The 25,779-nt window shown below is 39.3% G+C and overlaps 1 protein-coding gene across 4 annotated transcripts in view; it reads right to left on the bottom strand.

The window, feature by feature from the left end:
• Positions 1-25,779, bottom strand: part of lig3 (ligase III, DNA, ATP-dependent) — a 112,572-nt gene that overhangs the window by 71,314 nt on the left and 15,479 nt on the right. For all 4 annotated transcript variants that reach the window (XM_059973069.1, XM_059973070.1, XM_059973068.1 and 1 more), the window contains exons 6-13: positions 23,359-23,525; positions 17,862-17,939; positions 15,965-16,133; positions 8,122-8,277; positions 5,753-5,884; positions 4,896-4,975; positions 3,980-4,067; positions 1,747-1,824 (exon numbers count right to left, since the gene is read on the bottom strand). In XM_059973069.1, the coding sequence (XP_059829052.1) occupies positions 1,747-1,824; positions 3,980-4,067; positions 4,896-4,975; positions 5,753-5,884; positions 8,122-8,277; positions 15,965-16,133; positions 17,862-17,939; positions 23,359-23,525 (948 nt within the window). The remainder of the gene's footprint in view (positions 1-1,746; positions 1,825-3,979; positions 4,068-4,895; positions 4,976-5,752; positions 5,885-8,121; positions 8,278-15,964; positions 16,134-17,861; positions 17,940-23,358; positions 23,526-25,779) is intronic.

Genomic DNA, 25,779 nt, shown 5'->3' on the forward strand with positions numbered 1-25,779 from the left:
GGTGGGAAGAAACTACAGTAATACCCATTGTTAAGGCAGAGATAATTGCATCACAACTCCTTGGGTTCTCATACCTACCCAAGATACATACACATTCACCTCATCTTCAAGAATGTCTAAATCCAAACTACTAGCCAAGACTAGCACTGACTGCCATCTTCAACAAACTTTCAAGGCCATTCTCATCTTCCTTGGTGCTGCAGTTCTGAGCTGCTTAAAATGGAGACAATTGCTACAGATGTGTTTGCTGGGGATAACGCTGGTCTCTGAAAACTGAAGCCATATCACCTTCCCCAACAGTTTGTAACTTAGAGAATTAGTGGAGTTTAATTAAAAATACAATATTTCAACTAAGAAAACACACAGATACCACTGAAAGATAATACAACTCAATCACTGGAGCACAAAGCAATATCATTTGCTGACTTTCCACACCTGTCTATAGCTGAAACGTGGAGAGCATTCTGACAGCTACAACACTGTCTGGTATGGAGGGGTTCCTGCACAGGATCGAAAGAAGCTGCAAAAGGTTGTAAATCTAGTCAGCTCCATCTTGGGCACTAGCCTACAAAGTACACAGGATATCTTTAGGAAGCGATATCTCAGAAAGGCAGCGTCCATTATTAAGGACCTCCAGCACCCAGGGCATGCTCTTTTCTCACTGTTACCATCAGGTAGGAGACGCAGAAGCCTGAAGGCACACACTCATCAATTCAGGAACAGCTGCTTCCCCTCTGCCATCCAATTCCTAAATGGACATTGAAGTTTTAGACACTACTTCACTTTTTTTAATTCACAGTATTTCTGTTTTTGCACATTTAAAAAAAATCTATTCAAGGGTTTCGGCCCGAAACGTCATCACTACCTCCTCCCATAGATGCTGTCTGGCCTGCTGAGTTCTGCCAGCATTTTCTGTTTTTATTCAATATACGTAATTGATTTACTTTTTTTATTATATTTTATTTTATTTACTGTTTTTTTCTGTCTCTGCTAGATTATGTATTGCATTGAACTGCTAAGTTAAAAAATTTCACGTCACATGCCGGTGATAATAAACCTGATTCTAAATCTGATTCCTATCTTTACCACTTTAAAAGTTGCACCATTCAATGTATGACTGCTGTATATCAGCAAAACCTGATGTTTGCCAAGGGAAGGGAGATGAAACTTGAAGGGACTCAGTTATATTCCTATATTAAGATGAGTGCAAATATGAACATTAAAATAATAATCACCATGATTTTTTAAGTAAATCATGTTTGACTGAGCTGATTGAATTATTAATGATGTGCAAAAGTATTTGAGAAAAGTGCTACATAATAAACATTGACAAAACTAGATCAAAAGGATAATGGCTACACAGATATAAAGTTCACAAAGAACAAAACTAACGGTTTCAAAAGGAGGAAGGTGTACACAGTAATGTTTTAGATTTCAGTTTTGGGATCACAGATCTTTGGCCTATATTTACAATACAGAACATGCTGAAAGACTGCATTTGACCTTAAACTCAAATGGGGAAAAAGAGAAAAAGGCAACTAGAAATGAGCATAAATGACAGCCTCTCCAGTAAAATAATCTGAAAATAAATAATGCTTCCTCTCATTCAATTAACAATGCTGATTAGATACAACTCAATTATTTTGAAGCCACTATCCCTAGATAAAACACCTACCTGCAAAGGTTACTCAGTTCCAATGCTATAGAAAAGAATGAACTATGGTTTTCACAGAGAAATAATCTTACCTTAACATCTTTCAGTACCAATCCTTCGAGTCCCTCTTTGATAACTCGATTGATCATTTCTCCCAGATCTGAGGCCCTCTGGCAAAATGAATTGAAAGGTAATCACTTAGTTAGTAAAATTTATATTCCTTTGTCAAAAGTTAAGCTGAACAAAAAAAAATCTAGAAATATCAAACCCCTAACTCTGTTTTGTTCTCCACAGATGGTGACCTAGCTAGCTCTTTTGGTACTGTATTTTCTGTTTTACAGATTTTCAATCACAAGGACGATAAGTTCAGAATTTTTTTATTACAGCCTTAAAAAACAAAATTTGTTTGATTTAAATTTTGCTATGAGTGAAATTGTTCATATAATATGAAATGGGAGATAATTTGATTATGTCAATGTCCTAGCAGAAACTACAACCACTAGATTTCAAAATTAAAAAAAAACACCAAATAGAAAATGAGATTTTAAGGAATGATAGAGATACATTCAAACTGCTCTTTATTTAGATTGATGTCTCAAATAAACCAAGTTCAAAGAAAGGAGTTTGTGCTGTCTTTACGACAGTTATTTAGTTTATAATATTTTCGCTTAGTAATTCATTCGATAGTATTTTCTAGTTAGAATTAGAAGTGTTTAAAGTATATTCATTGCATGTAAAATATATCGGCATGCGATGACGTCACATCCGGTTTCGCCGCGTCTTGTGGGAAAATATCGGTTTGAAATTAGCGCGAGGGTGGGGGCTTACCACGAGGCTCACCTGAGCAGAAGTTGTTTTGCAGGCATGAGAAATCACAGTGAGAGCAACGCTGTAAGTTAATAGATAATCGATATATTGAACTAAGATGTTAATGCCGATCCTGTTAGAAGTAACGACGGTAGATAATGTTTATGCTTTCGTTAGTTAAAGAGTCGCGGATAGTTTGCATGGAAGTGTATTTAAAGTAGTCAATGGAGCAGGTAAACTCTCCCTGTATACTGCACCTTAGTGTAATGTAGTTATAGTCACCTTTGCAAGTATTTACACTTGAAATGTGATATTAAGGAAGGAACAAATACTGTATCAATCTTGTATTGTTTTATCAACAGTTTTCACCATATGTTAATGTGAAGAGTGAACAGTAAATGGTTAATCTTGCTGCGATCTGGTTCTTATTAACTGTGGTTTATCTCGACGTTAAATTCGGCGTTCGTGACACGCGAAGGAGAACGTTACAGAGTTCATGAATATACTCTCTGGTGGAGATTACAGAACAAGAACCCAGATTTGCAATTCAGAGTAGAAGTCAATATTGATGAGAAATATTGCAAGATGTACAAAATGCAATTTTCCAAAATGCACTCCCATTGTGCAAAACTCTCACTGAAGTTTGATTATTGTCATTCAACCATACACATGCATACCACCAAAGGAAACAACATTCCTCCATACCAAGCTGCACAGCACAGTATATGTATCTTCCTCACAAAGTAATATTACCATTAGTAAATTAACAAATAACAAGGTGCATTTAAAACACAAGTTAAAAAGTAAACAGTAGAACGCTACTGGCATCTCATGCATGATGAAACCTGGGTGGTGGAAGGGAGTTCAGTAGTCTTACTGCCTGAGGAATTCTGTTTTCCATCCTAATAGTTTTTGTCCTAATGCTATGATAGCTCCTGCCTGATGGTAGGGCATCAAATAGGTTGCTGGACAGATTGGAGGGAATCACTGACAATGCTCCGGGTCCTGTATACACAGTGCTCCTGATCAATATCTCTGGCGGATGGAAGAGAGAAGCCAATGATCCTCTCAGAAGTCCCCGTAATCAGTTGAAGGAACTTGCTGTCAGATGCCTCGCAATCCCTGTATCAGAAGGTGATGCAGCTGGTCAGGACAGTCTTCATGGTGCTCCTGTAAAAATTAGAGCGGGGAGGGGGAAAAGAGCCTCGCTCACCTTGGGAAGCAGAAACGCTGCAGATCTTACTTGACTAAAGAGGTGATGCTGCGGGACCAGGTGAGATCAATCCTGAGGGGACTAACATGTATAAATTTGCCGTGGTTCTCCCTGACACATCTCCCTAACAAGCCTGTCTCATTCAATCTCTAATTCTTCTTCAAATACTACAGATAAATTAGTGTTACCTTTCAAACAGAACATTAATTGAAAACCAGATAGAAAATCCAGATGACATTAATAATGACTACAAGCAAGATGGAGGAGTTTAAAAACGTGATGCTTAAAAATTATGAACCACTTACTGTTACGTGCTTCATTTCTGAAAACATGATTCTGTTTGGGATTTCAACCATGTTATCACGAAGGAATTGCTTTCGCTCACTAATCGGTCTGTACAAGAGAGAAAAAAAATTACAAACATAATTGGGGATAAAGATGGTCACTGGGACAGTACAGCTAATACTCATGTAGAAAACTAGAATATGCTGCTGAGTGCCTTTATCCCAAAAGACTACTTTTTGTTAAAAGAAGATAGGCTATCAAATTAGGAAGTGGTGCAAATAAAGTGAAGGCACTCAAGTCTCTCACACATCAGTGGCAACATTGTGATAAAGTTCCCACTTTACTAAGGATACTGAAAAAGAAACATTATTTTTGAGTGATATTACGGGAATCAAGAGATCGGTGCAGAAAAGTGGGGTTCAGATAAAAGATTAGCAATATTCTTATCGAATGGAAAAGTAGGCATGAGGAGCCAAACTGCTCAAACCCACTTCCATTTCCTATTATTTTTATAATCAAAAAGACCTGGTTTAAAACTTGAGCAGCTTTGGCCACTGATCTTGGCAAATATAAATTTGCTTTTGCTAATTATCATCATCATCTTGGACTGGAGTCAGAGTTACAAACAAAGCATCTTGCAACTTTATAATGCTGGTCATAATTCTTGCAGGTCACCCTAAAGTGACCTGCACTCCCTTAAGTACTCTTGAAGTGTAATCACTTCCATAAATGGCAGAAAGACACTGCTAGACAGGTATATGGATTTGAGGGTCGGCACAACATTGTGGGCCGAAGGGCCTGTAATGTGCTGTACTATTCTATATTCTATGTCTATGAAAGACAGCATCAAATTTTCTGTGTATAGTTGTCCTAATGATCAAAAACAATCTGTTTCTCGGAATACTGATTGCAGATTCACACGGGAAATGCACACACCTGTTCATGAGACTGACTCCATTAAAATAAATGCAGTCAAAGACAAAAAGACATACGTTAGCATCCTTGAAGGCAAGTTTCTGAAAGAGAAAAATAAAACAAATTTGGTTTATGTCCTATGAAATTAAATAGCATACACCTGTTTTGTACAAGTCTTAAAGAATATTCTGCTCCTGTAGTGAAACATTCAGCCTTTGCTGGGGTACAGCTTCACTACTGACAGCCTTCTCTGACCTCACCCTAGTAGACGTTACATACATAAGAGTCCTGATGTTCTCAGCTAACTACAAGAGTACAGGATACTTCTCAGCTGAGCTTAATCTGTTCAAATGTGTGTAATGAATAGCAAAGAGGAGCTGAACCAAATTTTCCTCTGCCTGTCTCAGAATCTTGATCTGTCATTGAGTTGTGTAGAGTTATTAGGCAGTGTGATAAGGTAATCTTTGAATGACTACAGCAGCCAAGATTGGAAAAAGGGATAAGCACATTCAAGCCTAACAGCCACACACTGCAAAAGACTGGATAGAGATGATGCAACTTCCATATCATTACTCAAGCAAGTAAAAACATGGATGCAATGAAAACCACACATTACACACAGAATCGTATCCTGGCATAAAATTATTCCCACTCCCTCCTCTCAGCGCCAATTCCCTGGCACTACAGCTAGATAGCAATGGCATGAGGACACTAACAGATGTCACTACTCATTGCCTCAGATTGATCCAGGTTATTGACTTATAGGAATTAAATTCCATCTCTCCAAATTGGCAACTTGAATACCTGTGCAGTAGTCACAAAATCTATACAAATTCCAATATAGACAATTTATATCTGGGTCTTTCAAATCACCCTACCTTATGGATACCCAGTGTTCCAAAAGGAAGTGGCTTTCCAGTAACTGTGTCAATCAGCAGAACTTCAGAATCCAAAATCATACTATCACCACCAGCAAAAGCTTTGGGAATATAATCCTTAAAATGGGCAACCTAGAAAACAAGAAAAATATAATCTTGACAGAGCTTAGACTACCTTTACCGTATTTGAACTTGGTGCAGGTTGCAGAGATTCATCATGATGTTTGCAGTGCTCTCACTTTAGGAGTCCAAAATCCCATGAGTGCATAGAACCATAGAACATTACAGCACAGAAACAGGCCTTTTGGCCCTTCTTGGCTGTGCCAAACCATTGTTCTGCCTAGTTCCACTGACCTGCACTTGGACCATATCCCTCCATACCCCTCTCATCCATGTACCTGTCCAAGTTTTGCTTAAATGTTAAAAGTGAGCCCGCATTTACCACTTCATCTGGCAGTTCATTCCACACTCCCACCACTCTGTGTGAAGAAGCCCCTCCTAATGTTCCCTTTAAACTTTTCCCCCCTTCACCCTTAACCCAAGTCCTCTGGTTTTTTTCTCCCCTAGCCTCAGTGGAAAAAACCAGCTTGCATTCAATCTATCTATACCCAGCATTATTTTATATACCTCTATCAAATCTCCCCTCATTCTTCTATGCTCCAGGGAATAAAGTCCTAACGTATTCAACCTTTCTCTGTAACTCAGTTTCTGCATTTTCAAAGTATTTACAAGGAACTTGAAAATGCTGGTGCACAAAGATTTTTGTGTCTTGGTTCATGAAATTCAGAAATATACTGATGCAGAAACCAATTTTAAAGCAAATGAAATTAGCCTTTACTACGATGGGTGTGATACACTACAATAGGAAACCCTTATTGCTGGAATTGTAAGTGCTTTAGCCTCCATACCTATGGTAAAATATACTTGTAAAACACTAGTTTGATTCCAGGGATTCCAGAGTTGTTAGAAATACAAGGAGGAAGAAAATCCTACAGGCACTGGAGTCCAATAGGTTCTAGAAAAGTGGATGTTGTAGTCTCTTTTTCAGCTGCAGTATATACAGCAGATGGTATAATCTCAGAATTCTGGATTAGCCAACTAAACGCAAGATGTGAAGAATTTTTTTATTCTTTAGAATTCTCCGTGGCTCCAACCCATCCCCACCAGAGAACTACTAGTTTTACAATGTAGTTAGTGACACAAAATAAAATTTTAGACAGAAAAGGAATCAAAAAATTTGGTGGGGGGGGGGGGGGTGAGGATAAAAATAAATCAGGTGTTAAAATAGACCAAATACAGAATTGGCCACAACTTTATAAAGTGATTCAACAGGATCAACTGCCCTTATGATCTTCTGCTTCTTATTGTAATGTTCTCATACTCCTATAAAAAAATTGAGCAAAATAGCATGATAAACTAGAACAGATCTATATTCTATTAAGCTTAAAAATGGATGGTCACAATGAAATACACTGGAGCACCAGAGTATCCCATATTGAAACACTGTTTACTTATTCTGTAAAATCCAGAATGTGTGTTAAAATACCAGGACAGGGAAGTAGTTAGATGTGAAGATGAAGACACCTCTCCCCAACTCCCCACGATGGCTGTGCACGATGACTGCATTCAAGAATGAATGGATACTTGGATGTACCAAATAAATAGAGAATATAGAAAATATATTACAAGCAAGTGGTGTTGTAACTACTGAACGGCAGAGTAGACTTTACTGTCATATTGCTGCTTCTTGTTCCCGTCACGGTCTGTGAATAAAACTGAACTGCGAGTAAATCTAGCAAAATATCACTTAATTGGCATTTTTATCCATGGAGTCCATAGACTGGCTGGTAAGAGAAACCACCTGACTCTGGTTAACAGAAGGATTTGAAGTAGTTGGGTTGTTATCAAATAATGTGGATTAACTTACCAAATAAGCTCCTGTGAAATTAAATTACTGATCAAAAATTGATTCCAGTTTGTTCTTTGAATCTTAAGCTTTATAAGGTGCAACAGATACAAGTGTTGGAGAAAGAAGCACTAAGCATTCCTTGCAAATTATACAAGTCATGTGCGATACATCCCAGGAAGACAAGGTCAGATGGCATGAGTTTTCCTCTATTCCTCTTTTAATTGTAGAAGTATATGCAGAACTGTCTGAAGATTAAAGCCAAGAATGAATTACCATCTTCAGGAGAAGAATGCTAGTTTGAGATGGTGGAAAGCTGCACATTTTAAAATTCAAAGTTGTTATTTCTTAAATATACTAGTACATCCCATGTACTCCAGCACCACACTAGGACCAAGTAGGAAAAAATGTTTCATTAACAACTGATAAATTGAGAAACTGGAAAGCTTAAGCAGATACTCACTTTATGTGGTAACACTGGTTTCAGGCTTCTACTGTAATACTGGAAGGTGTCTCCATTCTTGTGTACTTGGACTCTCTCCCCATCATATTTGATCTCGGCATACATTCCATTTGGACATTTCTTCATAGCATATTCAATTGATTTACAGGCTTCAGCCTAAAGTCAGAAGACATTTTAGAAAATTTCTAAATAGATTTAAGATAGTTGTTTCAGTATTAAATATTTTTCATCAGATACTTTTATCACTTACAACCTTTCTATCATGTTTTGCTCTGTATACATCAATAGCACATTTCTAAATATATTCAAACTTGTCAGGGGCTTGATTCATCTATTTGAAAGATGTCTGCAATTATTAAATTGCACAATATAGTTTCAAGGATGGCTGATTTATTGCAAGTCCAAGATAAAAATTTTCATTGTTTCCCCAATTTCAGCATTTCCATTTCATAGATACTCTAAAACGATGTATTTTTTCCTTAACCTACTCATCAATCCCACTAATGATTACCATCACTTAGACCCTTAACAAGACAGATTATTATAAATACTGTCACCAGATTAAAAAATGAGTTAATTTGCTAGTTGTTCAGTTTGGATTTTGATGAGCTATATATTAGAAACTTTTTCAAAACACAAGGAGCAAAGTGCAGAATGAATGCACAACTTCTTAGGACAATCATTTCTCAACACAGCTAGAGAGAAAACATAACCATTGCCATACTCCTCACTGCTGCCCATCTCACATAATACAGGAATGTGGGCTCATAGGATACTGGTCAGCATAGTTTAAAGCTACTTTGAAGCCACAAAAACAAGGTTTTCAAATAAAGCTATAAATTGAGAAGTTTGTTTTCTACTTAATAGAAAATAGAAAAAGCTCAAGCATTTGGAAGGGATTTGCTGATTTAAATGAAAATTATGCATAGTTAAACAATTCTCTTCCCTCACCTAATTTCCCCTTTGCTAATCACAAACAGAGTTATCATTGAAAAATTGGCAGAGGTTGTGAGCAGTTAATATCTGCAAAGAGTTCAGTGGTAGGATCTCCTGTTCTGGTCAGTTGTCTTTCTACGATAATTGATGTCGGTCCCTTTACAGAAAGTGCAGGTAAAAAAAAAATATGGAAGCTTTATGAAGCACAGATTGGTCAATAATTGAAAAGTTAGTGGGTTCTGAGTTGAGCCATGTGGTGCTTTATCTTCTTAAACTTGCGATATGACAACAAACGAGGGTGGTTGTCGAAACTATTCAGAGCAATATTGACACAAGAGGAGAGAAAGAGGCTAAGAAGTTGGAAGGGCAACCAGCAAAGATTTTAACTACCCAAGCTGTTCAGGAAACAATTCTCAAGTCAGACTTTGGACAGTGCATCGTGCAGCTCAATACGCAGTAGTTACAACCTTTTCTTTCTCTAGAGGTTAACTCAAAAGCTAGTTACTGAGCAACAAGGAGTAAAACTCAGTGATACAGCTCACAACTTCAATATGAAATGAATGCAGTAGGCCCATGAGGAGGGTCATGCCAGAAAATAGAACATCGTAGAGCATTTAGTTACATCTGCCAAACAATTTCTGAATGGCTATTGAACCCATGAACACTACCTCCACAGCTTTTTTATTTCCATTTCTGCACTAATTTGATTTACCTATTTAATGTATACTTACTGTAATTCAGTTTTTTCTCTATAATACAAAGTCAACAAATTTCATGACATATGCCGATGATATTAAACTGATTCTGATTCAAGATGCAAAAAGGCTGCTCTGGATGGGCCCGATATTACTCCCAAGATTGGCTGTGTATTGTACAATCTAACTATTGCAAGTGACTAAGTTTTGCCACATTTCACTACAAGGCTGGTAAGAGATGGCATGAATGAAGGAAGCTATGACACAAGTAGCCTTTTCCCTACATCCCCCACCAATCCTCCACCCTTAAGGATCTGAGATCACATTAGATGTAAACAATATAGCATAATCCCAGCTACTTTGCTCCATTTCCCATGGTCCTTACTTCCTCTTTGGTGCACATCACCACATCAACCTTCCCTGTCAAACACATAGATTAGTCAACAGAAAATCATTTCAATTCAAATCTGTCATCATCTGTCTACGAGCACTGTCATGTCCATTGATGCTTGTTAACACAGTTGTACAGAAGATGGTGTATAGCAAAAGAACTTAAGAAATAGGAGCAGGAGTAGGTAATCTGGCATGTCAAGTCTGCTCTGCCATTCAATAAGATCACGGCTGATCTGGTCATGGACTCGTCTCTACCTACTTGCCATATCCCTTAATTCCTCTATTATGCAAAAATCTATTCAAGTTTGTCTTAAACATATTTACTGAGGTAGCCTCCACTGCTTCATTGAGCAGAGAATTTCACCCTCTGAGAAAAGCAGTTCCTCCTTATCTCCATCCCAAATCTACTCCCCCAAATCGAGGCTATGTCCCCTAGTTCTAGTCTCACCTACTACTGGAAACGCTTTACTGCCTCTCTTATCTATTCCTTCCATAATTTTATATGTTTCTGTAAGACCTCCTCTCATTCTTCTGAATTCCAGCGAGTACAGTCCCAGGCAACTCAATGTCTCCTTATAGTCTAAACCGCTCATCTCTGGAATCAATCTGGTGAACCTACTCTGCACCACCTCCAAAGCCAGGGGGAATGCAGGAGGAAAGAATGCAAGAGAAAAGGAATTAGAGCATAATACAATAACTTCAAATGATTTAGCTTTAATTGTTCATTACTGGTCAGAATTTGGGAGTTATGGTATGCAGGTCTTGTGACAAAGCCAAAGAAATAAGGTAAAGCTTGAGCATTTAAAGATCACATATTCATTTATACAGATTTCTGGTACGTGGATGATGACGAGCGCAATGAATTAGGCAGCAGAGAATTCAAGTGACGTTCAAGGGTGCAACACTTAACTTCTTGACCTGTCTGAGCTTACATTAAATAGAACTTATGTCCTGCACTAGACACAGTATGCTGGAAGAACTTAGCAGGCCGGGCAGCATCTATGGAAAAAAGTACAGCCGACAATTTAGGCCAAGACCTTTTCGCAGGACTGGAGAGAAAAAAGACCAGGAGTAGATTTAAAAGGTGGGGAGAAAGGGAAGAGAGAAACACAAGGTGATAGGTGAAACCTGGAGGGGGAGGGATGAAGCAAGGAGCTGGGAAGTTGATTGGTGAAAGAGATACAGAAGAAGGAGAAGGCTGGAGAAGGAGGGAATCTGATAGGAGGGGACAGAAGGCCATGGAAGAAAGAAAAGGGGGGAGGAGCACCAGAGAGAGGTGATGGGCAGGCAAGGAGATAAGGTAAGCGAGGGAGAAGGGGATGGAGAATGGTGAAATGGGGGGCATTACTGGAAGTTTGAGAAATCTTGGAGATTACCCAGACTGAATATAAGATGTTGTTCCTCCGGTCTGAGTGTGGCCTCATTGGGACAGTGGAGGAGGCCATGGATGGATATGGGAATGGGAGTGGGAAGTGGAATTAAAATGGACGGCCACTGGGAGATCCCGCTTCTTCTGGCGGACAGAGTGTAGGTGCTCAGCGAAGCGGTCTCCCATACAGGAGGCCACACCAGGAGCACCAGACACAGTATATGACCCCAACAGACTAATAGGTGAAGTGCCACCTCACTTGGAAGGACTGCTAAGGGTCTTGAATGGTGGTGTAGGGGCAGGTGTAGCAAATGTTCCATTTGCAAAGATAAGCTCCAGGAGGGTGATTAGTGGGGAGGGACGAACGGACAAGAGAGTTGCGTACAGAGTGATCCCTGCGGAAACCAGGAAGTGGCAGGTAAGGGAAAGATCTGCTTGGTGGTGGGATCCCGTTGGAGACGGCATAAGTTCCAGAGAATTATGTGCTGTATGCGGAGGCTGGTGGGGTGGTAGGTGAGGATAAAAATAACCCTATACCTGGTCGGGTGGCAGGAGAATGGGGTGAGAGCAGAGCTGTGTAAAAGGGAAGAGACGCAGTTGAAGGCAGCGTTAAAGGAAGCCCCTTTCTTTGAAAAACGAAGACATGAATGAAAAGCCTCATCCTGAGATCAGATGTGGCAGAGGAGGAGGAATTGAGAAAAGAGGATGGCATTTTTAGAAGTAACAGGCTGGGAAGAGGCATAGTCCAGGTCGCTGTGAGGGTCCATGAATCATTCCTGTACTACATCCATTTTCTCAAAGCAACTCCTGTAGTAATTGATCAACGTAGGTGCTTTTTGAGCAAAACTTGTTTCTTCCCACACTGCTGATACAGGATGCCTCAGATATTTTCACCTGATAATCTTCAGCAGGTACAACATCTGTATAAAGGAAAAGTTAACTACAATGAAGGCTCTTGAAACAGAAAACTGTTTCTCTCTACATGGATATTGCCTGGCCCTACTTTTTCCTATATTTTATTTCACCTTTCTAGTCCCTGTAGCGTTTTCTAATTTTCATTTTCAGCTCTGTGTTCAGCCATTCTTCAATTCATTCACACTTACTTAGTTTTCAAAATATCTGCTTTAAAAGCTAAAAGCTATTATAAATAATGCTAACTACTGACACAGATTTTATTAATGTTTAGCCAAATGTAGCTCCATGCAAAAATAATATATTACAGTAAACTACAAACTTGATAACTAATTACATATCATATTCCAAGGCTACTTTGACAAAAACTTCCAAAATATTTTAATGTGACAACAGAAATTGGATTGAGCTTGTTGGAAAACAACACGTAGGCTTCAAATCCCACTGACCAAGTAGGAAGCAAAACTAATGATCACAATTGCAAAGTGCAGCATTGGATTCCATTATGACATAACCACTAATGGTCACTGTGGGGCTGAATGAATTACATGCCCATTGTCAGCCAGTTAACAAAATGACACATGGAAAAAAGTTAACACAAGGCCAGAACAGATCACTACTGATCATCTGTGCCCAGGCCTTTCACCAAATAATTGCCTAAAGAAGATGAACCATTTAAAGAAAGAAGCGCATCTTCCTCATCATAAGCTAAGCAAGGAGAAATTGTGATAATTAGTAATTATAGTTTATGAAGCTTGGCCCTAATGTCTCAAAACACAATCTTGATCGTTCTGGAGCAATAGCAATGCACATGAAATCTACAGATCATTTTCCAATCTGGGCCGTCTACTGGGTCAGTGTGGGTGGAAGTCAGAAGCAGGATGGAAATAATCACTTTATTGGGGCTGATCTGTCAAGCCCCCCCCCCCCCACCCCAAACAGTGGCAGAAGCATTGAGGCACAGATCAGAAGGCAGATTTCAGAAAGGTACAAACAAAATAACAGGTTTGTTGTCATGGGCAGCTTCAGCTTTACTAATATTGATTGGTACCTCCATAGTCCAAAAGGTTTTGATGAGGCAGAATTTGTTAGGTACATCCATGAAGAACTCCTGACACAGTATGTGGACAAGCTGACTGGAGCTAGTTCTAGGCAACAAAACTGGTCAGGTAACAGATCTCTCACTGGGTTAACATTTTGGAGAAAATAGCCACAACTTCCTGACCTTTTCCATAGCCTTGGTCGAGAATAGGAGCAGATGCTATGGGGAAGTACTTAATTGGGAGGACAACAAGCAATGATGCTATTGGGCAGGAACCTGGGATCATACGTTAGGAACAAATGTACTCAGGGATATGCACAGTGGAAATGTGGTGGTTCTTTACGGAGCACTTGTGGGCAGTTCTGGATAGGTTTGTCCCACTGAGGCAGGGAAAGAATGGTAAGAGTGAAGACAAGGGATATGGAACATCGAGTCAAGAGGCAGAAAGTAGGAAACTTAAGGTAAGGTTCTTGAGAATTATAAGGTAGCCAAGAAGGAGCTTAAGAATTTACTTAGGAAAGTTAGAAGAGGACATGAAAAGAACTTGGTGTGTAGTATTAAAGAAACCCCCCAGGGTGCTCTTCATGTACATGAAGAACAGGGGAATAACTATAGTGAGGGTAGGATCAATCAGGGATAAAAGAGGAAAAATGCCTGGAGTCAGAAAAGGTAAGCTTCTTAATGAACACTTTGCTTCAGTATTCACTAGAGCAAGGGACCTTGGCCACTGTGACATCAACATAGAACAGGCCAATATATTAGAACATGTCAATGTTAAGAAAGAGGATATGCTGCTTTTGAAAAGCATTAGAGTAACTAAGTCCCTGGGGCCAGACAGAATATAATCCAGACTTCTAAGGAAAGCAAGGGAAGAAATTGTTGCACCTTTGATGATGATCTTTGTATCCTCACTGGCCACAGAGGTCGTACCAGAAGAGTGGAGGGTGGTAAATATTATTCCTTTGTTCAAGAAAGTTAATAGGGATAATCTTGGGAATTATAGGCCCATGAGACTTACATCAGTGGTGGTCAAACAATTAGGAAGGATTTTAAGATACAGTACTTATGAGCATTTTGATTAGGGATAGTCAAAATGGTTTTGTGAGGGGCAGGTCATGCCCCCAAGTTTGATTGAATTCTTCAAGGAAGTGACTAAACAAACTGATGAAAGTAGAGCACAGTAGAGTGGATGTAGTGCATATGGATTTTAGTAAGGCTTTCAACAAGGTTCCTCGTGGTAGGCTAACTCAGAAAGTCAGAAGGCATAAGATCTAGGGAAACTTAGCGACATGGATTCAAAATCAGCTTGCCCACAGAAGGCAGAGGGTAATAGTAGATGGATCATATTCTGCCTGGAGGTCGGTAGCCACTGGCGATCCGCAGCGATCTGTTAAAGAGCACATGCCCTTTGTGATTTTTATAAATGAATGAGAAAGTGGAAGTGGAAGGTTGGTGGTGGAGTGTATAATATAGAAAGTTATCATAGGTTAAAAATGGACATTGACAGGATGCAGAGTTGGGCTGAGAAGTGGCAGATGGAGTTCAACCTGTAAAAATGTGAAGTGATACACAGAGTATGGGGTTAGTGGCAGGATTATTAGCACTCTGGAGGTACAGAGGGATCTTGGGGTCCATGTCCAAATACCTCTTGAAGTTGGTAGAGTCGTTAAGAGTGTATATTGCCCTTCATCAGCTGGGCATTGAGGTCAAAAGCCTCAAGGTAACTTTGCAGCTGTATAAAACTCTGATTAGACCACACTGAGTACTATGTTCTGTACTGGCCGCCTCACAATAGAAAGGCTGTGGAAGCTATAAAAAGGGTGCTAACTAGATTTACCAGGATGCTGCCTGGATTTGAGAGCATGTCTTATGAAGTAAAGTTGAGCATGCTAGGGCTTTACTCTTTGGAGTGAAGGAGGATACAAGGTAACTGGATAGAGAGGTACAAAATGTTAAGTGGCATAGATAGAGTGGGCAGCCATAACCTTTTTCCCCAGGGCAGAAACAGCTAATATGAGAGGGCATAACTTTAAGGTGATTGGGACGAAAGTATAGGGGGTATTCAGAGGCATTTTTAATTATAAAAAGAGAGGGAAGTGCATAGAATATGCAGCTGGGGTGGTAGAGACGGATATAATAGAGACATTTAAGAGAATCTTGATTAGGCACATGGATGAAAGAAAAGTAGAGGGCTAAGCAGGAGGGAATTATTAGATTGATCTTGGAGTGGGTTAAAAGGTCAGCTCAACATTGTGGGCTGAAGAGCCTGTAGCGTGCTGTACTGTACGATTCCATGTTCTGAAACTACCTTTAAATGAAGTGCTTTGGTTCTCATAAAGATAAATGCCCATCTCTATTATTCAACTTTGACAATAAACCTTAGGCTGTCGAGCCCAGGTGCCATGTCTCTTCCCTGTCAGTCAAGCTGGGAACCATTCTCTCTTAAACAATATGACAGTGTTAAATCCAAAGGTTATTCCTTATTTTATTCCTTACCAGCATTGGCTGTATTGGGGTTAAAAGAGTGGCCTTAACGCAAAGTGTTTTCTTCATTCCTGGTATCCGCTCAGACTCTTGTTGATTCTGCAGAACACGGTCAACCACGTCTTGCAAATTACGGGAAGCTTTGAATGCATCATAAGCATTAGGATCTAGAGCATCCAACCTGGATAAACCAAAATTGGACTTTCAACATGATTTAGCAATTGAAATGATTAGCATATCTGATGCACTAGATCAGGGGTCGGCAACGTTTACCACTGAAAGAGCCAATATGGACCCATTTCCCACAGAAAAGAAAACACTGGGAGCCACAAAACCCATTTGACATTTAAAATGAAATAACACTGCATACACCGGTTTTTTTTTGCCTTTATGCTATGTATAAACAAACTATAATGTGTTGCATTTATGAAATTGATGAACTCCTGCAGAGAAAACGAAATTACATTTCTGCATGCAACAAAAACATTTTGAACTCCGAAAAAAAGACGTTGGGTTGAAGGTTACTCCATAGTTAGCCTACCTTAGATCGAAGAATTAAAAGAAAGTGCGCACTGGCGGGTGTCAGGCATTGGCAGTGGTGATGTATATTAATAGCGATAAAAAACACGTTGTAGCGGTGTAGCGCTACACACAGCGCTAAAATAAAGACACTGCAGTCAAAGGTAACTTTATTCGAACTAAACAGCCTTGCTTTAAAGCCTCCCTCAACCCGTCCCCGTGGGCGCGGATGCTCCAAAAGTCACGTACTCACAAACCCCCGTAGGCTATCTCCCTTAGCCGGTTCGGATGTGCCAAGAAATGGGGTCTCCACAACGTTTTTAGATTATACAAGATCACCATAATCTTCAAATTTCGAATTACATTTCAAAACCTAACAAACCACAGGGAGCCGCAGCACAGAGATGAAAGAGTCGCATGCGGCTCCGGAGCCGCGGGTTGCCGACCCCTGCACTAGATTAATGTAGCTTATACCAAACTACCAGCAACTTGAGCACTCAGCACACCTGGAGGATCCAAAAATAATGACTGGGAAGTTAGTACAAAAATTAGATAATCATTCAAGTTTTGAAATGAGCATGAACCAGTATATTCAAATTTTGCTCAGCTGACTCCTCGCATTCAAGTTTCTTATTCTCTGATGTGTAAAAAGAATGAAAAAATGTAAATTCTGTTAGAGGTACTGTTATGAAATTGCATCTCATAGAATAGCATGCTGTTGCATTTAGCACATTGAAAGCAACCGAAAAAATCCAGAGACAAAAAAACAGCAGGATCATCTTTGGCAGTGATGGTGGGGGGAGGGGTTCTGTAATGGAGTTATTGCAGCTGGCAGAATGTGCCTACTAATGAGTCAAGTATATAGAAAGTTAGAGAGTCTATTAGAATAGCCACAAAAATAGGAAAGGGAAATATAAAATATTTTTTCCATTGTCTGAATTACCAGATCCTGGTACTTGGGTGGCAGGGTAGAGATTAGTCTCTACCAAAGGGGGTCAAGATTCTCCTTCCCTCTGTTAGCCTGAAGGTCACCCTTGGGCAATGTGTAGCACCAGCTTAGAATCCCCGCTCCCCCACCCCGGATCAGGTTCACATGAAGCCATGGGAGTAGGTAATGGATGATCGTATAAGCAGCTGGTGCACATCACAAGTCCAATCTCTGAAGAATATTAAAAATGGCTGGGGTCACCCACCTTCTAAAGACACTGCCTAGAAGGAGGCAATGGCAAACGACTTCTGTAGAAAAACTTGCCAAGAATTATTATGGTCATGGAAAGACAATGATCGCCTACATCATACAACCAGTGAACAAAACTACCAGAATCATCAGGATAAAGAGAAAGGTATATCAGAGTGTTCAAATTTGCAATGATAGGATCATCTCACTTACACATGCTTTGCACCAGAATTCATCCGTAGGTCATGTTTAATCAGCCTGATAATGCATTTCAAGTCATTAGCCGTGCATCTGCAAAACACAAAAGATCACACTCAAGATTAATTTGATGATCATTTTGCCAGAATGCATTCAAATTACTACACAGTTGTAAAATTCAGGCACTGCAGAGTAAAAGACTTATTGAATGCAATTCAAAAGCAAAAAGCGTGCAGGAAGGTCAGAGAATAGTTGATACACTTTAGTGACAAAGGATTAATAATAACAAAATTAATTAGCAGAATTTTTTGGGATTGGTTGCCATTGTACAATTATTTTCAAATGGAGAAGCTACAGTACAATGAACTACATGAACTGGTGATACAAAAGATAGACCAGAAAGCAAGTAGTGAGGAGAATACAAGTTAAAACAAGTTAAAACAGTGGTCAAAAAACTGGCAGATATAGTATAATGTGGAGACATACCATACTCGGTATTTTTGTGTGAATAACAGAAAAAGATTCTCTGTTAAATAGTGATGATAATTAATAATTCAAAGCTAGGTTTTCGAGGAACAAAGCTAGTTTGTGGATTGAGCAAGTAATTGGGAAGGCAAATGGATTATTATTCTTTTGCAAGACAGATGGAGTGAAGAAATTCTGCTGCAGGCTGTGGTTTTCTTCATTGAAACAGAATCATACAGCACAGTAAGTTCTTTTCAGTCAATGTCCACATTGACCAGGATGCCTGTGTGTGTTAGTCCCATTTGCCCTCTATACCTTTGTAGCCAAATACCTATCCAAATATTGTATCTGCCTCCACCTCCTCCTCTGGCAGCTCAATACAGATATTCACCACCCTATGAGGGAAAAAACTTACCCTTCAGAACTCCTTTAAGTTTCTTCCCCTATTACCTTAAACCTGTGCACTCTAGTTGTAGATTCCCCTGACTGGAAAAAAAGATTCTGATTACCTATGCTGGTCATAAGTTTCATAAACCTCTATGAAGAGGTCACTCCTCAGCTTCTTATATCCCAGCAAGAATGGACACAGCCTCTCCATTCCCTTCTTATAGTAAAGTGCTCCATTCCTGGCAATATCCTGGTGAATCTCTTCTACACTCTCTCACTGCTAACATGTCCTTCCTGTAGTGTGATGACCAGAAATGTGCACAATACCCCAAATGACATCTGACCAATAAACTATTTAAAAAGACACGTACTTGGCATTGAAGTGCGTAGGACAGACTTAGCAGGCATGGAGGAGTTATCCCATGAATTGAATGGAGCCATGCTCTCTCAGATGTGAGAGGAATGAATGGGAATCTAAGACACTTGAAATCCTGAGAGGGCTTGACAGGGTGAATACTAGGAACATTTTTCAAGGCTCTTTCAACAGGGTGGGGGGGAGGGGGGAAAGAGGTCACAACCTTCAGATAAAGGTGGATCACTAAGAGGTCTGGTGATACATTTATTATCAAAGTATGTATACATATATACCACATACAACTTTGAGATTTGCCTTCTTGCAGGCAGCCACAAGATAAAGAAACACAATAGAACCCACAAAAAAAAAATTCAGCCAAGACTGCCAAACATCCAATGTGTGAGGGAGAAGAACATATCATGCAAATAATGAAAAAGTAAACAAATAATACACTGATCCTGAACTGCAAAGTCCACCAAATGAGTCCACAGCCATAGAGCCAGTTCAGCACTGTAGCCGGTCCAGCAACCCGACTGCTGCAGCCACAGCCATACAGCCAGTTCAGCACTGAGGTGAGTAAAGCATCTCAAAGTAGTGAGCTCAGTACTGGCTCATCCTTTGCCCTCAATGCTTTGATATTTTTAATCTGGCTCAATGCTTAAATTCGGCTAAACATCAATTCATTTTACATTCTTGGGCACTGCTGCTTCAACCCGTTCCAATCAGTCCAATCCCAAATCCGCTCCAGCCACAGCTGCCGTGGCCGTACCTCCATTCTCGAGAATCTAGCTCGCTCAATCCTTCATACCACAAAATGCCAGGTTGTACAGACAGTTCAAAAGCACAACTACCCAAAGGAAAATACAAGCTTCAGATTACAGTGATCATAGTTCAGAAAAAATGTAATTATAGTAAAGATGATCTGGGACTCAGGTCCGCTGACACTTACAAGATCCCCAGTGAATGCGGGGCAGTGTACATTGGCCAGATGGAAGTCATGATGGAAATCCACATCAAGGAGCACAGGAGGTGTATCCATTTGGGTTACCTGGAGAAATTGATGGTAGCAGAACACTACAATCGCAGTGGCCGTAGGATTGACTTCGGCACAAAACTGCTATGCCATGCCAATGGCTTTTGGGACTGCGTGGTAAAGGAAGCCATTAAAATAAAACTAGAGAAAAAGAATTTTAACAAAGACAAAGGTTTTTAAGAACAGGATTCTGATTCAGATTCAGTTTATTGTCATTTATAAACCACAAGTACAATGCAGTTAAAAAATGAGACTATGTTCCCTGGAATGATATTATGAAAAAGCACAAAACAGACCACACAAGAAAAACCACATAATGTTTGGTAATCCCCAATCCAGAGTCTGGAGAGGCTGCTGCATATCGATATCGCGCTACTGTCTTAGCACGTTCCCCGGAAAGGAACTGCAAACCCAACAGACAAACCTAAAGCTACAAGACCTACACAAAACCACATAGTTACATATAGTTATAGTTAACATATAGCTTCAACAGTGCAGACAATACCATAATTGATAAAAGACTAACTGACAAAGACCACATAATTATAACACATAGTTTCAAAAGTGCAAAGCAATATCGCAATCTGATAAAGAGCAGTCCATAGCACGGTTTAAAAGAAAGTCTCAAAGTCCCGACAGCCCATCAACTCACGCAGACAGTAGGAGGAAGAAAAACTCTTCCTGCCTTGAACCTCCAGCTTGCCGATACAGCACTTTGGGAACTCCGAACACAGCCAACTCCGAGTCTGTCCGAGCCTCCGACCAGCCCTCCGACACTGAGCACCATCTCTGCCAAGCGCTTCGATTGCAAACAAAGTGGGAAAGTTGAAATCTGACTGGACGAGGACTAACCAATCTGGAGGGACAGTCTACTGGGGGGGCAGGGGGTATAAATACCACTAGTCTAGATAAGCCCAGGCTTCATCCCTGAAGAAGATGGCAGAGTTAGTAATCGAAATGTCGGTTATAATCAATACCTGTACCTGGCTAGAAGTCATATATGCTGGGAAAGGACTAGATCCTGACTGAACAACCTTAAGGACAGGATTTACTTCAATTTGTTAAAGCATGGACTTGTTTAAGACAGTCATCAAGGTTTTGTGTGGGCATCTTCAATTTGAGGAGTTGACAAAGATGATTGACAAGGGTAGGGCAATGGATTTTGGTAAACCATTTGACAAGGTCCCTCCATGGTAGGCTGGTCCTGAAGATCATGTCACATGGCATCCACAGCGAGTTGGCAAATTAGAGCCACGTTCAACTTGGTCACAGAAGACAAAGGGTCAAGGTGGAGGGGTGATTTTGTGACTGGAGGTCTGTAATCAGCACTGCCTCACAAGGATCAGTGCTGAGACGTCTGCTGTGGATCTATGATTTTCTTGAAAATGTGGTTGATCTAGTTAGCAAGTTTCCAGATGACAAAAATCAGTGGAATGGCAGATAAGTGAATTAGATTGTCAAAAAATACTGGAAGATATAATTAGCTGAAAATGTGGAAAGAAAAATGTGGCAGGTGGAGTTTCTTTTAGACAAGTGAGAGATCAAATACAAAAGTGTAAGATAAATGGGAAGGCCCTTAGGAGCACAGACATACAGATAGACCACAAGTGCAAGTCCATAGCTCCCTGAAAGTGGCAACACATGTGAATATGATGGTAAAGATGGCACACAGCATGATTGCCTTCATTAATTGTGGAATTAAGTATAATAGCTGGAAAGATACATTACAGCTGTATAAATCCTTAGCTGGGCAATATTTGAAGTATTGTGTGCAATTCTGGTTGCCACACTATATGTGAACCTTTTCTAAAGCCTCCACGACAACGTTGCCTGCATTGGAGAGTATTAGCTGCTGAGAGGGTAAACAAAATTGGCTTTCTTTGGAGAGCAGAAGGCGAAGAAGCATAAATGGTCAGCATCTTTTTCCCCCACGGGTAGAAAAATCAAATATGAGAGACAGCAGGTTTAAGGTGAGATGGTGAGAGGAAAAAGTTTAAAGAAAATGCATGAAACAAGTTTTAAGTGCCTATAATGTACAGTTTGGGAGATAAGTGATAGAAATGGATACAACAGCAATTTTAAGAGGCATTTAGAGAGATACATACCAAACAGAGATTCCAGGGATATAGACCATGTTCAGGTAGATCAAATTAATTTGACATCACAGTATGCACAAATATGGTGGGCAGAAGGGCTAAAAGATTAGGTGTTTTAATCAAAATTTAAGAAATTTAATAGAATATTCCCAACAAATGTGTATCACTTTTCCTTCAACAAATCTGCTTGCCCATTAATTGAGAATGAGGTCTGATACTCCTAGTTCTCAATATGTGAGAAAGATCTTGAGGATGAATATTCAGATTCAAACCTTGAGAGCAAGTTTATTTATTCATTCTGGGTCTTTAGTAAGAGTCATTTGGACATTAATACTTTTCAAAGTAGTATCAAAGCATCAACTTGAAAAGGTAAATCAAAAATGTAGAAGCATAAATACTTAGGTTAAGGCAAGCGGAAAAGACTCAAAAATCCAAATGATCTTCCCTGCCACAGAATATGCAAAAATGCTAAACTTCCACAAAACATGCAAACTAGATACTATGCTTACATACAGGCATCAGTTTAAGCACAAATCAATTTACAAACAAGGGTGCCTCCACAAGATTAATTTCAAATACATAATTACAGTTATTGTACATCCACACTTCAGATCAGTACGTATTTCCTAATCTTTTAATACCATTATGGGCTATAACATTAAATCTTAATGCTTCAGCCCAGAATGGCTTCATTCTGAGAAACCGGCAAACACATGTCAGTTGGATATCTTTGTGACCAGCTACTGCTGCAGTCATTTGTGAGGGGACTATAAAAAAGTAGTACGGTTCAATAAAATCCTCTTCACAGGTTTTTGAATCACAGTGAAATAAAGGCCACAACAGCAAATACTGTGTACATGAAGCCTCCCTCACAGTCATCACCACTAAAATTAATGAAAGAAGTCACTAAAGATGAAAGGACAGAACAAATTTAACATTATACCCAGCAAGGACACCTACCTGAAATTCAGTTTACTTTAAACCAGGAAAAATATTGATTGTGCATTTCAGCAACCTTAGGGTCTTTCATCCAGGTAAATGTCACCATTCTGTTTCACGTATGACTGCCAATACAGAGGAGGTTGAGAGACTTATGCAGATCTGTGGTTGAAAGCCATTAGCATCCTTCTTTCAAAATAAGGTTAGTAGGCATTGCAGAAAACCTGAGGGACTTACTTCGAAGCAATATCCTGCAGCTCCTTCAGTTGATCTTCTTCCCTGGTCATTTTAGAAAGCTGGGTGAGAGCTGCGTCAACATCTTGAATTGTCATGACACTCTTATGTGCAGGGGGGAAGCTTTTACTCTGTTCAAAAAAGATGCGCACGGTCTCAGACACATCACCCTGGAGTAAAAATAAAATATATGCACGTTTATATGCCTTGATGTACAAAACACTTTACAATCAGACATTTTAAATCTAATACTGCTGTATTACAGAAATTATTGTAGCAAATCATGCATAGCAAGGTCCTAAAAACAAGTAATCAGATAATTTGTTTACTGATAAATCGCGAGGGATAAACGTTGGACATGTCAGAACAGAATTTAGCTGCTCAAGATAGAACCAAGGGATTTTAATTTTTAAAATTATGGGTCTGCTCAAGGCAGAAAGACCACTAGTTTAATTTCTCATAATGAAGATAGCAGTAACTACTCAGCACTCTACATTTTACTGAGGTGGCCATCCCAGATTCCACAAGCCCCCAAAGTCAAATTTAAATCCATAATCTTCTGATAAAGATACTTGCTCACCAATTAACGATACTCAGATTTCAAACAAGCTCAAACAATCAAAAGAATTAAAATCCAAAACAAAGGTTTTGGGACAGACTGGGAGTAAGGTCAAGTGCATAATAAGTCATTCAGTTGTTCCAACCAAAGTGATCCATGGTGTTGAGGCATTACCAACAATGCAAATTATGTCTGAAATGCCTCCTGGAGGATCAAAAGGTAAGTGTCAAGGTTTTTTTAAAATGGTATTTATTGGCATAAATCTACTCAATATAAAAGTAATTGTTTTGTTTAAGCATTCAGTTTTGAAAAGGTTTATTGCTACAAAAATATTTTATTGAGTAAGGGCTGGAAATAACTTACACTATCTTCCCATTCTCCCAAATATTTAAATATTCATTTTAACCAAAATGGATTCACAATTGTTTTGGTGCAATAAGAAATTATATCCTCTCTTTGGATTGATTGAAAAGTCTCACACCCAAATGAGCTTCACACGGTTGTCAAAGTACAAACCACAAAGATGCCAATCATTGGAAAATGTCACAAGGGTTGCCCATAAAGAGTCATAAAATTAAGTGAAAATTATTAAGCACTAATGCACTTGCAGTGAATTTCATGTTTTCCTCAGATTCAATTAGCAAAAAGATTGCCGAAGAATTTTACAGTACAGAAAGTTCAAGTATACTTCCAAGTCTCTGTCAAAATGGTTGTTACGGCTAACAACATCTCAGCTTAGAAATAATTTAAATCTTTATCTCACTGTCGCAATGAAGTCTGTTAATTTTGCTCCCATTCTTCACCCTACCCATCCTCCAAATACTGCATAACCACTCCAAAATGCTAGATCTTCCAAAAGAATAAGCTTTTAAAAAAAATTGCTCCCATTCTCAGAAACAGAGTTCAGCTATCAATTAGGACCTTCACCTTAGTTTTTGCCTACTGTGGCTAAATTACAAATTTCATTTCCAAAATTATTCAGTAGTTAAAGAAACATTGGTAATTTAGGAATTTTAAGCCTAAATTATTGCTTTTAGTGAATTGTGGGTCCAAAGCTTCCCCCTACATTTTCTCTTTTTTTATAAAATCATACAGCACAAAAATGGGCCTTTTGGGTCAATTTCCATCCCACCTATCTTAGCATTCTAATCCATTTTCTAGAATTTTGCTCACACCAACGTTCGCCATGGAGTTTTAAATATTCTTCTAAATCTCTCTTAAATGTTGGGAATTCCTTCTGGAATTTCCTACCCCATTCCTTAAACCTAAACATTCTAGTAATAGATTCCACTGATAAAAGAAAAGTATCTACCCACTTAAGCTCCTCAAAATGTGTATATCTCAATCAGATTACCCTCAGTCTCTCCTAAGAAAACCAACCTAGCCAATCTTTCCTCATAGCTAGGGACTTCCATCCCAGGCAAACCTTGGAGCAAATCTCTATTGCATCTTCACTACTGAATTACCTTTCTTGTAGTATCCTGACCTCCATAACCCTACCAATCATGTACTTATCCAAACTGCTTTTAAACATTGATATTCAGCTTGCATGCTCCAATTGTGCTGGCAGCTCATTCCATACTCTTACGATCCTCTGAGTGAAGAAGTTTTCCCTCATGCTCCCCTTAAACTTCATATACTTTTCCTGTTGCCACTTACTTTGCTGTTACTTTTAATTCACTTGGCAGTTAGATAACAATGTTTTTCTTTTAATAATTGGTCTATCTATTAATTATACTTCATTTCACTAAAATTAAACTAACTTAGTTGTGATGAAAGGTATACGCTCAAACATCATATCCTGAACTTAATCCACACATAGCCAACTACATCTTTCTTCCTTCATGATCTCAATTGAGCATTTG

Source organism: Hypanus sabinus, chromosome 6 (assembly GCF_030144855.1).
Source record: "Hypanus sabinus isolate sHypSab1 chromosome 6, sHypSab1.hap1, whole genome shotgun sequence".
Classification (NCBI taxonomy): domain Eukaryota; kingdom Metazoa; phylum Chordata; class Chondrichthyes; order Myliobatiformes; family Dasyatidae; genus Hypanus; species Hypanus sabinus.